The sequence below is a fragment of the Echiichthys vipera genome (genome assembly GCF_963691815.1).
Source record: "Echiichthys vipera genome assembly, chromosome: 10".
Lineage (NCBI taxonomy): Eukaryota > Metazoa > Chordata > Actinopteri > Perciformes > Trachinidae > Echiichthys > Echiichthys vipera.
In genome coordinates this window covers 8344396-8360927 of record NC_139835.1, presented here as the reverse complement: position 1 = coordinate 8360927, position 16532 = coordinate 8344396, and the positions used below count along the sequence as shown (strand labels likewise).

Below are 16532 nucleotides of genomic sequence, written 5' to 3'. Positions count from 1 at the left end.
AAAGTTGCTGATTGAGAAAATATGTTTTCAAGGTCTTAAAAATGGTGATGTTATTGTCAGCTCCATAATTGAATGCAAAGCTTATATGGCATTCACCCAACTGTTCTTTATAACTGAATGTAGATAGTCACTAAATGTACACCCTGTAAATCTCCAAACTAATTTAGAAATATGTCAAACTGCCAACTGCAGGCTGGTTCAATAAAAAGTATACTGTATCCTGTTTTTTTCTGAATGATTTAATTGTTGTATGTATTAGTGCTTCTCTTGGGGATTGGTCATTCTCATTTTATTTTACAACATATTTTACCATTATTATCAAGTCATAATCTAACCCATTAGGTACACTGCACAAGTTTAATCAAAACATTTTGCATCTCTTTCACCAAGGTTGGCTGAAAATATACATAATGAATTTCATACTGCCAAAAAAGCTTTCATCAGACAATTGAGGTCTTCTCATTCCAAGGTTGAACCGTAAATTATTTTAAACCACTGGATTTGCACTAAAAGGACCTCTGCTGGTGTCTGTCGTAAAGATACTTTATGTCTTTGTGCAAACAGACATTCATACCCTAACATTTGACAAATTTAATTGGTAGAATTTCTCTAATGATGAGCACTTAAAGTTAATTTCATATTTAAGTAGTTTATTTTAAAAGGTCAAAACAAGTGGTGTATGTTTCAAGTCGTTGCATTTTCATCTTGACTTTTGCGAACACAATATTATTTTGCTAACTTACCATAAGATGAGTCAGTCTAATGTTATGTGGAAAATTGATCTTGGGGCAGCCTAGCACTGTTTTCGTTACCACGTTAGCTTGGTGGCTTTACCACATTACCACATTAGCTTGGTGGCTGTTACCACATTAGCTTGGTGGCTGGCCTTAGCCACTTGTCTTAGTAGCACATCATAGTAAAAGAGAGTACTCAATGCGTTGAACGATTATAAAAATTATTTGTCAATTGAAATCGACTAGTTATGGCCATCCCTAAAGGGGGTCTTTTTAAAAGGTTGAAGCGGTGTATGTTGCAAGTTGTTTCATTTTCATCTTAATTTTACTTCTAAAATATACACTATGTATTTATTCATTCATATTTTGTGAATTCGGGCCTCGACACTAATTATTTTAGAGAAGTTGCCGAAACTGAAAATGTGGTTGCCATTTTTAGTCACCCTATAATTTCAGAATTTAAGATACTATGCAGTTAAAGGTCAGGCGAATAATAAAAATGTGACCCAAAAATGTGCAGACTTCCTTTTAGTTTGTTTTTATTTTGCATTCAGGTTAATCTGTTTGTTTGTTTTATGTGAGTTGAATACATTGCACATTCATTTGTGGTGTTGATGGGTTATTAAGAACTTTTCACCCCACAGTTAAGTTAGTTAAGTTAAAGTTTAATTCAATTTGCTTCCCCATCGTCTATAAAAACAGATGCCTTCCACACGCGAGACAACACACAATATCATCTGCATTTGTCTGGTTCTGGTTCTGATTGTAACAGTAATATTTCAATCATTAATGCATCAAAAACATTTTTTTTAAATATTCATTTTTGGTGCATGTTTCGCTTTCTCTATAAAGTGTTTGCCACTGATGGCAACCAAAGGCCAAGAATTGGTTGAAGATTTCTTGAAATGGTTGCCAATGGCAACCTGGCAGCTGTTTACTGTTGAAACCTGGAATTATACTGTATGTGTTGTTGAGAATCTCTCTTTTTCCATTTGAAAAGGTTACTCTAGGATGGATAGAGACCCTGACTTGCAAAATGCAAATAATACAGTCCTTCACATTTGTTTTCTAAAGTGGAATTAATGAAATGGAGTTGACCCTTGCACACAGCGTTGATTAAGCTCTTAGCTGTGTAACCTCTTACCCTGTCAAGACAATCCTGAATAATATTGTCAATCTGAATATTGAATGAACATCAGCTTTATTTTAAGATGAGCTCTCAACGTTTATTTTTCAAGATGACCTTAAAATGAGCTCCTCAGCTTTTGCTCATGTCCTTACCTGTTTTTTCCTCTCCTTTCTGCAGTGCAACAATGACTATGCCCCAGTGTGCGGCACCAACAATCAGAACTACCAGAACGAGTGTTTCTTGCGCAGGGATGCCTGCAAGCAGCAGTCTGAAGTACTTATTGTGTCAGAAGGCGCCTGCCCTGCTGGTATGTACATTTACATTATGGGGACTTCACGGATTTATAAAAAAAAGCTTGCACACACACACACACACACACACACACACACACACACACACACACACACACACACACACACACACACACACACACACACACACACACACACAGACACACACACACACACACACACACACGCACACACACACACACACACACACACACACACACTGAAGAGCACTGAACACACCCTTACAGTACACACAACATTAACACTCACAGGAAATGCTTAAAGGTTGAATATGGAGAATGAGCAGAACACCGCCATCTAGTTTCTCAAGATCATAGTCGCAACAACAAAAAATAATTCCATCAGTCGTGGTTGCCAGGTTCATCAGACCCGGCCCAGTAGCTTACAGGAGACCGGAGTCTGTTTGAGCCTGTTTGAACACATTCCCTCCGGCAAATACAAGTGTTGCAGAGGAGCTTGACTGACAGTTAGCGTTAGCCGTTACAGCTAAGTAAACATGAAAGTTAGCTCACCAATCAAGGAGAAACGTAGCCATTTGGGCGTGTGTTTTAATGCATTTGAACTCCTTTCTCTCAGTCCATGGAGTGAATGCTTGGCCTATTTTGACTCTCGCTTTTGCCCGTCTCTGGTCACTCAGCTGCTGGGACAAATAACGCCCCCTTTGCTTCACCCAGTGCCAGCCTACAACCCTGGCAACCTGCAATGCCGGCTGCTATTGGCTGGTACAATGTAAACAGAATGTGACAGAAAGTCATTGTCAAACCTGTCAAAAATATATATTAATTCAGACTAAATATATTTTTTATGGAAAAGCAATACTTTTATTCTGTACCCCTAAAACACCCCGTGGGTGAATTATTAAAAATATAGCTTTTAATAAAGATTATACATATCCGGGGTGTACCCCGCCTCACGCCCGATGTCAGCTGGGATCGGCTCCAGCCCTCCGCGACCCCGACAGGGACAAGCGGTTGAAGATGAATGAATTAATCTTCAAGTACGAAGGTAACACTCTAAACTGATTTCTCAACTGAAAAAGTAATTGACCTTGTGAGCGCCGCCAGGGGACTATCGATTAGCCAATCAGTGCCAGGGGCGGGGCTAATGCTGTTGTCAAGCTGTGATCACATGAATCGATGGCATGTTGGCAAAGTTTCCCTTTGAAACGACACCAAAACCAATATGTTGGCATGGCTCCATATCAGGGTAGAATCTAAATGACGTTTTATCCAGGCAGATATGTCGTTCTCTACTTATTGTTCAGGGAAAATCTAATTCCCCCAAATGAGTTAGTCGAGGCAATGTCAGACTGAAGATGGAAACAGAGTGTAATGTTGACACTCGTGTGTGTGATATTAAGCAACTGTAAGCATATACATTATGTAAAGTTTGGATGCTAAAAATGTAAACCATATCCAATTTGAACATTGTTTATACACTAGTTCAAATTTCATGCTTAAATATTATAATCATCAATATATGTAAATGCTTCCAGTGGATGGGGCTTAGCAATTACACCATCATGCATTTCTTCAAAGGAATTATGAAAAAAACGTATAATGAAAAAATTGCTAGATATGACAGAGTGATGTATTTCCTCCCACTTAAATGTAACAAGTACAACTACATTGACAGGGACAAGTATTGTCATTGAACAGATGAAGATTCCATCATAGCCACATAATGTCTTCGCACGGAATTGAACACTGCATTGCTCAACAGACCAAGTGCTGAGTGTTAAACAAGTTAATTACACAGTTAATTTCAATTTGGTGTGTTAAACAGAAAATAGAAGAATGACCTTTTGTTACATAATTTTAAAATGTCAAAAGGCATAAAATGTAAATACTTGTCAAATTGTCATAGGTAGTTATTGTAACACTGTTGCCGTGAGGCATGTTCAACAAAGCAGAAAATTGAACGGCTGAATCACACATTATCTTGATGGCCACTTTATTCTTTTCTGGAATGTGTAGACATTTCATTTTCTTTTATCTTCTTCAAAGAGTACTTGAATTGATCTTGTAAGGGATTCAGGGAAGATATTTTTTGAATAGATACTCACTGTATGACAAATAGAATACCACAGAGAAGCTCTTGATCTTGTGTCTCAACCTAAACAAAAATTTTTCTTGACTTTGATTAGAAATGTTCTCGTCAAAAAAACAAACATAATCTGGGGAAAAAAACACTTTGCATGGGACTAGTATTACCAGGGGACCTCATCTGATTTAGTGATTACCGTCAAAGCCTGGCTTGTGGGGTGCTTTCGTACGGGATAAGCAAAGTCTGTATTTTTCTCAAATTTACTGATATTATTCTCCAGATACGATGTCAAGACTCTGTGTAACATATGCTCCCTGAAAGTTAAAAGCAATAGCTGCTAAGAAGAAAGACAGGCACTGGATGCCCAAAGAGATTCTCACTTTAAATGGGTCTCCATCCTGTGTAGAGATGAGCCTACTGAATGTGCACCCAAAATGCTGTCAAAACTTTCATTTATAAAAATACAACTCTAAATCGCAGAGATGTCAATGAGCTGGACTAATCACATGTCCTCTGTCTTTGGAGGAATATGGTAGGTCATTTGCGGGGGAAATTTTACTTGACAGATTTGCACGGCATTTAGATCAAATCATCCTCCACAATTTATACAGATTACCAGAGTCCCCTGGGTACTAATTGTCCTGTGTAAATAGAGTTTAAAACTGTTTTTAAATGCTGGCGAGTGGCCATGGTACAAGCAGGATAATACTTTGGTGTAATAGAAAAGCATACTCTACAGAGGCAAACCCCCCTCTGCTTCACACCAATGAGTAATTAGGCTCTGCCTTTTTAAAAAAATATTTTTTATATTCTTCAACAAGTGCATAGCTTGTTGTTGATTATCCCTAATATGTAGGGAATACCCATTTCACAACTTATTTCATTTCATTTCCTTAGGCCGGATTGAAGGAGCACTCTGTGTAATGATCTAACCTAATTGGGATTACTGTTTGCTGATATAGTTTGGTGTTTAAGCTGCTGAGTGGGCGTCTTCAGTCGGAAAAGGTCAACCACTTCATTAGCCACGTTATGGAGACCAGTATTGCTGCTCGGACTATGCGGTGCCATAAAGCTAAAGGTTCTTGGTCATAAAAGGTTTGGTAACTCACTCTATAGGTAGAAGTCGAAATAAGATCCTCATTAAAATGACTTCCTTTTCATCCATTAGTGAGCATAAGGTGGGACTGTTTCGATTAAAATGCCCAGTTTCTTTTGTATACACTGCCTTGAATTGTAGCTTTTAGGAAATGATAACAGTGACTGAAACGGGTAGGCTTTTCTAATGATACATCTTTTTCTATTAATGTAACTTTTCATTGTACAAGCAATGCATGACATTTTTTTTACACAAATGCAGGCAGTGATTTTTAGGGTTGACATCTTCTGATTGTTTGGTTGATACTGGTGTTATTTTAATAAGGCCATGGTGGACACACAACGCTACCAGGTAGAGTGCTCTCAGTAAACTGTGGACAAATTAGTTAATCTAGAGAGAGCATAAAGTTTGTTGTTTTTTTCCCGCCGACTAATCGCTTGGTTGAAGAGTAGCTAGAATTTCAGTCGACCAAGATTTCCTTTGGTTGATGACAGCCCCAGTGATTTGAGTTTTTATTTCATTTAGAACATGTGTAATTATGTTTGCCCTATGTAATGTGTTTAATCCTATGATGACAAATTCAAATGGCTGAGCTTTTACTACACAAACTGCATACCCTCACGCCCACAATGTAATTCTTTCTCAATCTACCCATTAGTGGGCCATGTTTAGAATAATGTGCTTAATTGTCAGTGAGATAATCCACTGGCAAGGCGATGTTGGCTGTTTCTGAGGCATATGTGAATCACTGCTTACATTATGATAGTAGTGCTGGCATCGTGTTGAGCAGTAGCTGACTCAGTTACCCTCAGTTGCAGGCAGAAGTCCATTAAAAGAACCTTGAATGGGCACAGCTCAGCAGAGGGAACATGTGGAGAGCAAGTTGGAAATGTTACTGCAGTAAGTATCAGTGTTCTGTCAGTAGGCAGCACTGTGCACAGTCACATACAAATTTCCAGCCTTTCTGTAAATTGCTTGTTTGTGGTTTGCGCGTGAGGTCCTTTTTCACGACATGTGATAAGTGTAAGCCAGTGTGAGTGATTTGGATTTGTGTATCCTTTGAAAGAGAGAGGGATAGAGACCCATTTATTTCATACAACAACCAGTGCTTTTGAGAAGTTAATGCAGGGTTTCAACAAGGATTTGTCTGGTGGGGGGGGGGGGGGCAGACAAACAGACTGTGACACTAGCTGAGTTCAGATGTACACTTTATTCTAGCATTTATACAGAACAAGGCCACAGTAGACAACTATACAGTCCTCCCTTCTCTCTGTTAATATAAGTGGAGTCTGACAGGGCTTTAACACCGGGGACCCAGGGCTGCATCCCCGTACATTTGACCCAAAGTCATGTCATGTGTGAAAACCAACTGTACCAAAACATGACAGTAGGCTGCTTTTTAACGCGACTACAAGGAGTTTTTCACCAGGAACAGACCCAGATCTGGCTTTGCCACTGCTTTCTACCTGCTCCGACAGGAGTTGGAGAGCTCTGCTTCTGGCCGGACGGTCTATGTAACAATCGTACCAAATGTGAAACACACCAAATGCGATGGAGCAGATGAAAGCGACAAGTTTCCATTCAAAATTAATGTAAATGACGCGATGAAGCGTGATGATGCTTCCAGCGATTCGGACAACAAGGGCGATGCAAATAAGCAAGGACTCATCGTGTGTGTTAAGAAATTGGAACTTTTCAAGCGACATTGTGTGACGTTGTGCCGACTGTTCCTATGGATATAATATAATGGACATAATTATGAACTGTGGATGGCAGCGACCTGTCTTTAGGCATCTAGTCTGCCAGAAATCAAGAAGCCGTCAGTGCAGAGTGACGCATATCTGATCTACCATGACCAGGGTGCATGGCTTTGAGGTTAAATCACTGACGGCCTGATCTCACTACAACACAACAGCTCTTTAAAGAGGCACACACTTCCTCTGAGAGCTCATCTATGTTCTTTTAAAAGCATTCAGATCCCTGTTAACACTAGCATAACTTCCATTTAGCACAACAGCAGAGTAGGCTGAGCCGGGGGTTAGCTTCAGTTAGTTAGCCGCCTTAGCTGCTACCTGCGATAGACGTGAATGAAGCAATGATCCAAAATGTGACAAATGTGATCAGGCAACGCGATACTTGCATTCTGGACAATTTAACCTCCTTCGCTCACGGTAAGTGTGGTCGGTTTCATCTGGATGAGGAACAGACACGCTGAATAAGATGTACCCTTGAGATCATATAGAAGATTGAAAAAAGTTTTGATTATTGTTAAATGTAATTTAAATGCATCACTTTCCATGAGACCAAAAATGTAAATAATAATTATTATTTCAGTTGTTAAAAACATTTGAAGAATTGTAAAAAAATTTGCATGCATTTAAACTTCATATTAAAATAAAGTTATTTGTCATACCAGCGAGCTATCATGGCATAACAAAGTGAAAATCAAAAAAAATTAAAATTCCCCACAGAGATACAATAATGAATGGATGGCATTTACTCCATTTTTTGTTAAATTAGTGCTTATCTTAGATTTTGTGTGTCAAGAGGAAATTGACACTTAAAAAAAAACCATTCTAATTACAGTCGATTAAAAGAGATGATATCTTTGATAGCATGAAGATTACCGATGCTTGCTTTTCATTTGAAAGTTAAACACTCAAGACTGCTGTGTGGGAGCTTTCTTACATAAGCAAGTGTTACACACAAAGCTTTCATGTGGAAAAGTAGGGCAGGCAGCTACTTTTGAAGTGTTTTCTCTCTGCTCTCTTCTTCACTTAGCAATATAGTTGATACTCTGAGCTAAGCTAACTCAAAGTGAGTGCAGCAGTGGAAAATGTTAAGATATCACAAGTACTAGGGCCAGGATGAAAGTATCAGTGGGAAGGGTGCAACACTGACCTATTTTTTGGAAATAAGGATGAACTTCACGGTTTGGCCTGTAACCTTTGAAACTTAAGTCTCAGAAACAAAATTCTGCGGGTCCAGACAACTCTATCCGTGAAAGCCACGTCCATTTGCATCTCGTTTTGTTTTCCGCCATTTTGAATTGTGTCAAAATCAGCTTTTTTCACAACTCCTAAAAATTGATATTACCAAATTTGATGTAGAACATCTCTGGAACAAGCCGATGTTTTCAGATTTTTGATGTTCCATGCAGTTTTGCTATACATGGCCCTTTTAGAAGGGCTTATATTACAACAATTGTCATCTCTCCTGAACGCTCTGTGCTATTACAACCAAATTTGGTGGCACTGTTTCAAGATCATCAAACTGTAAAGGAAGGAATTTATCCCTAAGCATTTATGCCTGTCCTTCACATATCTCAAGAACCTTTCATCCAATCAGCTTCACATATTTAAGTCGTATTGCTCAGGACCCAAGAGAGTACATTGTCGATAGAAATGCACTGCGTCACTTTCTGGTCTGATTGTGTCCAACTCATTTATCCAAAATTACAAAAGATAAATGTTGGTATTGGTAAAGGACATGTGTATGTTGTTTACAACTAAATATGGGTACTCTGCTAACTAACTATAAGAAATGCAAGCATCAAAATGACTTAACCCAAGCTTTACATGTGCTGGCACAAAATGTTCTTTCTCTCTCTTGTTCTCTCTCCCTCTATCGCTCCCTTTCCTCCTTTTTATTTTCATCTCCCAGAATCCCATTAGCACAGACAGTACACAGTGTGATGGATATATGTCAGCGTGCCAGTGCCAATACATGTTTTATTTGCTCAGGTGAGAAACATCATAAAATAGACACCTCTGGGGGAAACAATCATCATATTCGTGGATCAGTCAAAAAAAGAAAATATGGAGTCATAAATCGTGAGAAAACAATCTTACCTCATTTGTAGATTTTGATCACAAAAGTCACTTCATGAGCGCATCGAGTTAACATAGGTGTCATGGAGATTTAGATGTACAAGTATACATTTTCTTTTTTTTTTTCTAGCACTTAAAGGTAAATTATGTAAGTCTGACTTCTAAGACTTAAATCATTACTTCATGATCTGGTTATGCTTTACACGCCTTACCTGTTACCACCTATAGCAGACACAGAGCAACATTAGCTTGTGCAGGTAGCATTCATTTCATATGTTTCTAGTGATGATGAATTGGACAAGTACAATATTCACTCTCCTTTTAGCTCTGTTTTGGTCTCCACCAACACTTGAAGGAAATATCTGTCTCTTTAATTGCTTAATATATTTGCCATCAGTTGCTAACTGCATCTTACTGCCGTTTGGAACTGGGAAGGTAGTGTACATTTTTAGAGCACTTTTGCTGAAAACAGCTGATTGACTAATTGTCATATTGTCTCCTGTGGTTTAGGACAGATTGTTCTGCTTCAGTGTCCACACAGCCATGTTACAGCCACTATTGACAGCCACCGAGTACTGACCTGGAATCAAAATGGGTTTATTTGATTTTAAAGCTTTACATTGAGACTCATCTCATCACAATACCAGGAGTGCGGTTGAATAGTAAGAAAAAAATGATGTCCTATTTCTTTCGTAACCACTTTTCCTTGACCTCCAATGGAAAACATCATGAGGTCAAGGAAAGATGTGAAGGAGAATTGATGAGGACTTAGGACAAGACAACTGCTGCACTATGGGAATCTGACTGCACTTATACTCGGCTCCATTATTATGCAACGGCAGATGTTATTGACATGGGTCTGCTGTGGTGAAACCACAATATTCTGAAGACTGACTGCTAAAAATACAACTTAGGTACCTTGCCCTGTCCTACTTTATTGTTTCATGCGGACTATATAAATATGGCAAACACGGTAAAAATTTGACATTACCAAGTTTGGAACTGAAATAAAAAAAAGAATATAGGCTACCAGTGACAAAAGTGAAATGAAATGAAATGGTTGTCACATTAAGTAGTTGCAGACTCACCCTTGTGCCCACTAATATTTTATCCACATGAATCCCAATTGGTATGACTGTATGAAAGTATTTTTTAAATGTATGCAAGATAGGCATATCGTAAATGTTTCTGCCACAAGGAATTGTAGGACTCAATTATCTCCTTTACTGACTTAAAGGACGGTCCAATGTACCCCATGCTAAAGGAGATAAGAAAGGAAGCCTTGAGCCCTTTCCCTTAGAATTTAGAGAATTCAACCAGCTCTTATCAAAGCTGCCACTCAGATACTTCAGGGTCATTTCACTCACTGAGGAACCTTCCTCTGCAGAAAAGGCCACAGCCAAGGTCTTTTCTTGCATTTAGTGTACATAACAGACCTGCAGGATCCTCTTGATGTTTACCCAACTAAACAGCCACCTGACAGCACAGTTTCATGCACTCTCATTAACACTCTTGGATGCTGCTGAGGCCAAGAGGCCAGACGTTTGATCCTGTCATTCCAAACAGTAAACAGGAGGCATGCTGAGGTGCAAGTTTTCATGCGTGAAGACACTGAGGCATGGACAAACATGATACCATAGCCTTCTGTGTTTGGCCCCCAACAAAATGCGCCTTGCCATAGAAAAGGGTGAAAATCATGCACAAAACTGTATCACAGGTTCTTGTCATCTTACAAAGTGGTATATTTTAGCACATTATTGACTTTTTCACTGCAACATCTGTCGATGAAGAAGCAAATTTACACTTCCTTTATTCCAGTTCATTCCAGTCTTTATAACCTTCATGTCACCAACTGATAAGGAAGTTCTGATTTAGAGGGCGATAACAGGAAGAGCTCTCAGCGGTACAAAGCCAGTGAAAGCTGATTACGACAGGACCGTACCAGTTTCCCATCACATCAAGTGATAGCCCAGCACAGTGAGGAGCATTAGCTTAGCCAAGTGAAACAAACCAAGCAGTCTTATTTTCCCCAAAGGAGAGTTTAGCTAAGGCAAGTGCTAACATAGCACTTTCAAACTCAGTTCACAGTTGGAACACTATAAATTCCAGGAGGTTATCAAAGGTAAAGTCTGCTTTTCTCGAGAAAGATTGTTAGGATCTGAACTCAAGACATCAAATAATACACCCCTTCTGTTAGTGCACCTTCAAGGGGGACATGGGAGAAGGTTTAATAAACACATTGGTAGAATGCTGATGGCATGCACATGTTTAATGACCATTTTCGCATCAGTGGTCCCTGAGCACCAATGGATGACAGGAGCCATATGTTGATGATGATTTAAGAAGCAGGGTTATAAGTAGAGCAATAGAGAATCAGCGTAATGGTGTCTTAATCACACATACAGTACTGGAGAAGTCATCAATACAACACTAATTGTGTGTGTACAATAAATCCAGGTCTTGTCAGTAGGTCTGGATGATGTGGCCAAAATCCACTTTCCTGATATATGGAATTTCATATCTCTAATATACTGTATTATATGATATATAATTTTCTCTATTAATTCAATAAATAAATATTCTATATGAAATAGCCACATGGTAAGGCCTATTTTTGTATTCTCCTATGTGAAGTTAGTACGTAACAAAGAAAAATACTGATTTATTTTCAAATTTTATTAAGAACAGAGAAATTTTATTTGTTTTTGAGTATTATCAATATATATGACGTAACTGTCCATCTCGATATTTCAATATATGATTTCATCATGATACAATTCCATTGAAAGATGGTAATTATCATCAATATCATTATCAGCCAGACCTATTAGTTGCAAATTATAAATTCCATGTACTTTACGTAATGATAATCAAATATGTCTGTAGGGAGATTTTCTTTGTCCTGGCTCTCCTCCAGGGAGGTCAGAGGTCAATATGAGCTATAGAGCAACCCCCCAAGGTCTTTTTAAAGGACATTTTAGGTTGGGACAACTCTGTCTTCATGATTCTGCTAAGTCCTAGTTTATATGCAAATGCTAACATGTTTTAAATTTGCGCTTTCAGCAATATCATTGCATGGCAAGTCTGCAACTGTGGTAAAATGTAGGCATTAATTGCAGGACTGTGACGCCCATACACCCCCACCACCTCCACACCCATACATTATGCCTTGCTATGACATGTTGGCATTGGATGTAAATCGTGACATGCAGAATCATCCAATATGAACATAAATCCTAGAGATACTGGGCTGGTTGGGGCTTTGAACCTGCAACGTATTTTCTGAAATGGCAATCAGGGAGGAAACGTAAGCAATTCGGGCAATTTATAGTGTGATATAGTGTTGCTTGGATGGTCCACCACTTCTAAGATTCTAATTTCGAATACGTGTACTATCTCGAAAGCTATTTGGTCAGTAACATAATAAGATTATTGCAGAATCCACGGTTCTGACAACCGCTGTGGTCAGTAGATTAAAAACCCATGTCTCCCACTGAGCTCGAAAATGTTCCTATCAAGTTCTGTTCTGATGAAACATAATTTCAAAGGTGCAAAATCTTGCTCTACCTCTCCCCAGACAGCTACACCAGCCTTTAAAGCTGTAGAGACTGACAACAATTTAGATTTGTACATGCCACAGCTCAACAACCCAAAATATGAGGAAATAATCTGCCTGTTGTTGCTGTTGGAAGTATTTGCACATGGGTTGTTTTCGTGACCACATATGTGCATGTACACATGGATGGATTTGAAGTTATAGTACAAAGAATAAGAGATAAAGTGGTACTGCCAGGCTACTGGCCTGTGTCACATGCTATGTCCATTAAAATGACAGAATAATGAGTTACAATGGTTCACAATAAAGACAACCCTGAGCATATTTTTTACAAAGAACCATAACGCTGCGTACTATGCACAGTGTCTGCAGCCATATCTTCTACTGTAGCCTAACGTTTAGTTTAATTTATTTACAGTAGGTGGGAAGTATTCTATAGCAAGCAGGTAGCAATGTATGTGTGTGTGTGTGTGTGTGTGTGTGTGTGTGTTTACGTGTGTGTGTGTGCGCGTGTGATGCTGTTAAGCCTCCGATGTAAGCAGTAAGGTTAATAACCGTTCCTAAAAGGTACCTCTCTCCTTCAATCGGCTTTTCCCCTTTTCTAATCAATCGCTCCAAAACTAAAAAAAAAAATCACTTCAATCATCTGTCAATGGAGGTAACCTTTTTTTTTTTTTGCTTTCAGTGCCAAGCCTCTGCTCTCTTACTTACTCTTCAGTACCTCTTGCAAAACACAATTGTCTGGTATCTCCTCTTTGTGACCCTTCATTTGGCAGACTGGTGGGCAGAAAAGTACGCTTGTGCCTATCTCCCTTGCCATTTTGTTCTATTTTCTAATGCCATTCATTCTCTCCTGAAAACTCTGCCCTTGTACAGATACTAAAGGTTTTTATTGATCTCCCATGAACCCCTTCAGACTTCAGCCTGATCCTTCAAGCTAAGCCTTTTCATGAAACACTGCACATTTAGTGTCCCACATGTACCAAGGTCGGTGAAATTGTGCAGATTTAAAAGGAGACAGAGGAGGTTGGTCGGTGTGCTCCACACAGAGCATTTTTAGAAGAGCTTTTGACTCACTCGCGTCTCACAGATTCAATTTTATTAATCCATACTGAATCTCACATTTTTTTATGATTCAAGTATTTTTGTCGCGTTAAGTGAAGTATAATCTTCTTAGATAGCTGTTTTAATCCCACAAATATCCCACTTATATGTGTTTTAGATAGAGCTGCAACGATAAGTTCACAAAACGATTCATCGATCAACAAAAGAATAACTGCCAGCTATTTTGATAATCGATTAACCATAAAAGTCATTTGCATGCAAAAATGGCAGCCTCTCAAATATGGAAAATTCCTTTTATATCACACTAAACTGAATATATTTTTGTTTTTGGACACAACACAACAAGATAGTTGAAGACATTACCTTGGATTATTCACTATCTTAAAGACCAAGAAATTCATCCATTTATCTAGAAAATAATTGGCAGATTAGACTGATTTGAATTTATTAACCGTATTTACAGTACATTGATGGATCAAGACCCTCAGTCCGTCTGTGTGTATGTCTGTTTCACTACAGGTAGATTCCCCTGATTCGCTATGGTCGAAGGGGTAATAAAATCAACGAATCAACACATAAACACTGTTAATTTCTTCCAAAGGAGTCATTTTGAAAACTACACATTGCAAAGTGTTTTTGTGCATTACCGTCACCAATTGTTGATCAGTGAACTATTGTGAAATCTGTGACAGTAATATGTATGTTCTGCCCGCATGTGTTTGTCAATGTATCCTTCAATGAACACACAATCCAACCTTAACATGGAGCAACCCATAAACACATTACTCCAGCGCTAAAAGTCTGCAGTGTACCTTTAAATACAATATACCCTTGCAAATGCAAAGGGGTGAGATGCATATGCTTCCTCTCTGAGACTGATTTTGCCTCATTCACCTCATGCAGAGTTACGTCTGATTGAACTTGAAACACCCGTGACATGATTATTTTCATGACTGCATGTTTAAAGATGTACTAAGGATTTTCATCTAGTTAATTGTCTGTTAAGTTCCTATCTATCAAAAAGTGAGTTAAAACAATGCTGATTGTTCATGTGACCCACTAATGAAAGCACGTCGTTTGCCGAGTATTACAATCTGTGTGTGTATGTGCCGACATTGCCTCTCTAAGTGCAAATGTGCCGCCATGTTAGTGACGCTGCTGATAGCGGTTGGTCTGCTGGTGGACCGCGTCACGATTATGTTGCGTTCACTTGCAATCGGAAATCAGGAACTTCCAACTTACTACAGGCTTGTAGTAAGGGCTGAAGTTTAATAGGCTTGTGCGTGCGTGTATGGATTTAAGAGGGTAACATATAAGGGTCAGACCGGGGAGCGGACAGGAAGTAGAAAGGTGAATTTGTGTCAATAAAGTTTACAAAAAAAAAAAAAAAAAATCATCAACACACATAGTGACCATCAACGTGACAAGATGGATGGCTCCAAAAGAGCAGGCTTGTCTGCAATTACATCTTAGAGGTAAAGAGGCCGCTAGAAACAAGGTATCTCAATTCTTACTTAATTACAGCTCTAAGGAATACACACATCTCAGTAGGGTTATTGTTGTTTATTTGAATGATTTTGGATTATTTCTTACCTTGGCAACAACTACTTTTCTTGGGGCCTATAACACAATTAATAAATAAAATAACATCTAAACCAAATGTATGACAGACAACTTCTGGGAATCACAGAGTAACTAACAATATGATACTAACACGATATGTTGCCCCCGATAACGATGGTATAATGATACAATGATTCGGCGATACTCCATACATCCCTGTGTGTAACTGAAAAATAAATACCCCTTAAAAAGGCAAAGAGCAGGAATTATGTATTTATTCACTGCATTGTGGTGGCAGTTCACAGAATTTGACAACCAAGATGAAAAGATGTACAAAGTGCATATTGTCTTAGCTTAGTGCCTAACACACACACACACACACACACACACACACACACTGACTGCAACTTGTCCACATGTGTCATCATTACAATGTAGAATTACTTACATATAATATGTATAATTTACAGTATTCTAAATAAAACGAAGTAATATAATATATAGCCATATCAATTTTTTTGTCCCATCCCCACAAGCAAGTAAAAAATAGGCAGTAAAGCATCAAAATAGTAATTTTAATTTATTTGTGCATACATCCTGCAAAGAAACGTATATAAGACTTATTTTGCCTCTGTATGTTAGTTGTTTATTAAAATGTCTTTCAATAGATTCTCAAATTTCTATTCCATATTGGCTCTATTCATGTGTTTATTTCCATAGCATTGGTATTTGAATTGAGGTTCCTATACAGATGTGGTTTTTGCTTGTATAGCCGGCAAGATGCAACTTGGGAGTAAAGCACGGACAGCATTGTTTTATACTCATCTTCCCATTTTGCAGCTATATTATTGCATATCTGGCAGTGATTGCAAGGACTGGAATAGAGTGTTATGATAGTAAGTGCTGTAAGTAAGTGATGTGCTACCTTTATCCTGCTACTCATGCTAGCTCCAGCATCTAGGGCTTGCAACCCTTATTGTCACAAAAACTTTTTTGCTCAGTTCTGATCTGACAATGGCTTTTACTCTCTATACAGTGAGCCACTCCTCTTGTTTCAGTTAGTGCATCAGTAATCTTTATGGGCAATTCTTTACTCCCTTGACATCCGATAAAGTAACCCCACACCAGATGAGAAGGGTCTCATCTGTCCACATAGGAGCCGATCACTAATCACAATCCCCCTTTTTACTCCAGTTAGCTGC

General features: G+C 38.6%; 1 protein-coding gene across 3 annotated transcripts in view; it reads left to right on the top strand.

Annotated features, from left to right (window-relative positions):
* tmeff2a (transmembrane protein with EGF-like and two follistatin-like domains 2a) overlaps positions 1–16532 on the top strand; it is a 144826-nt gene that overhangs the window by 63108 nt on the left and 65186 nt on the right. For all 3 annotated transcript variants that reach the window (XM_083921748.1, XM_083921747.1, XM_083921746.1), the window contains exon 3: positions 2041–2170. In XM_083921748.1, the coding sequence (XP_083777874.1) occupies positions 2041–2170 (130 nt within the window). The remainder of the gene's footprint in view (positions 1–2040; positions 2171–16532) is intronic.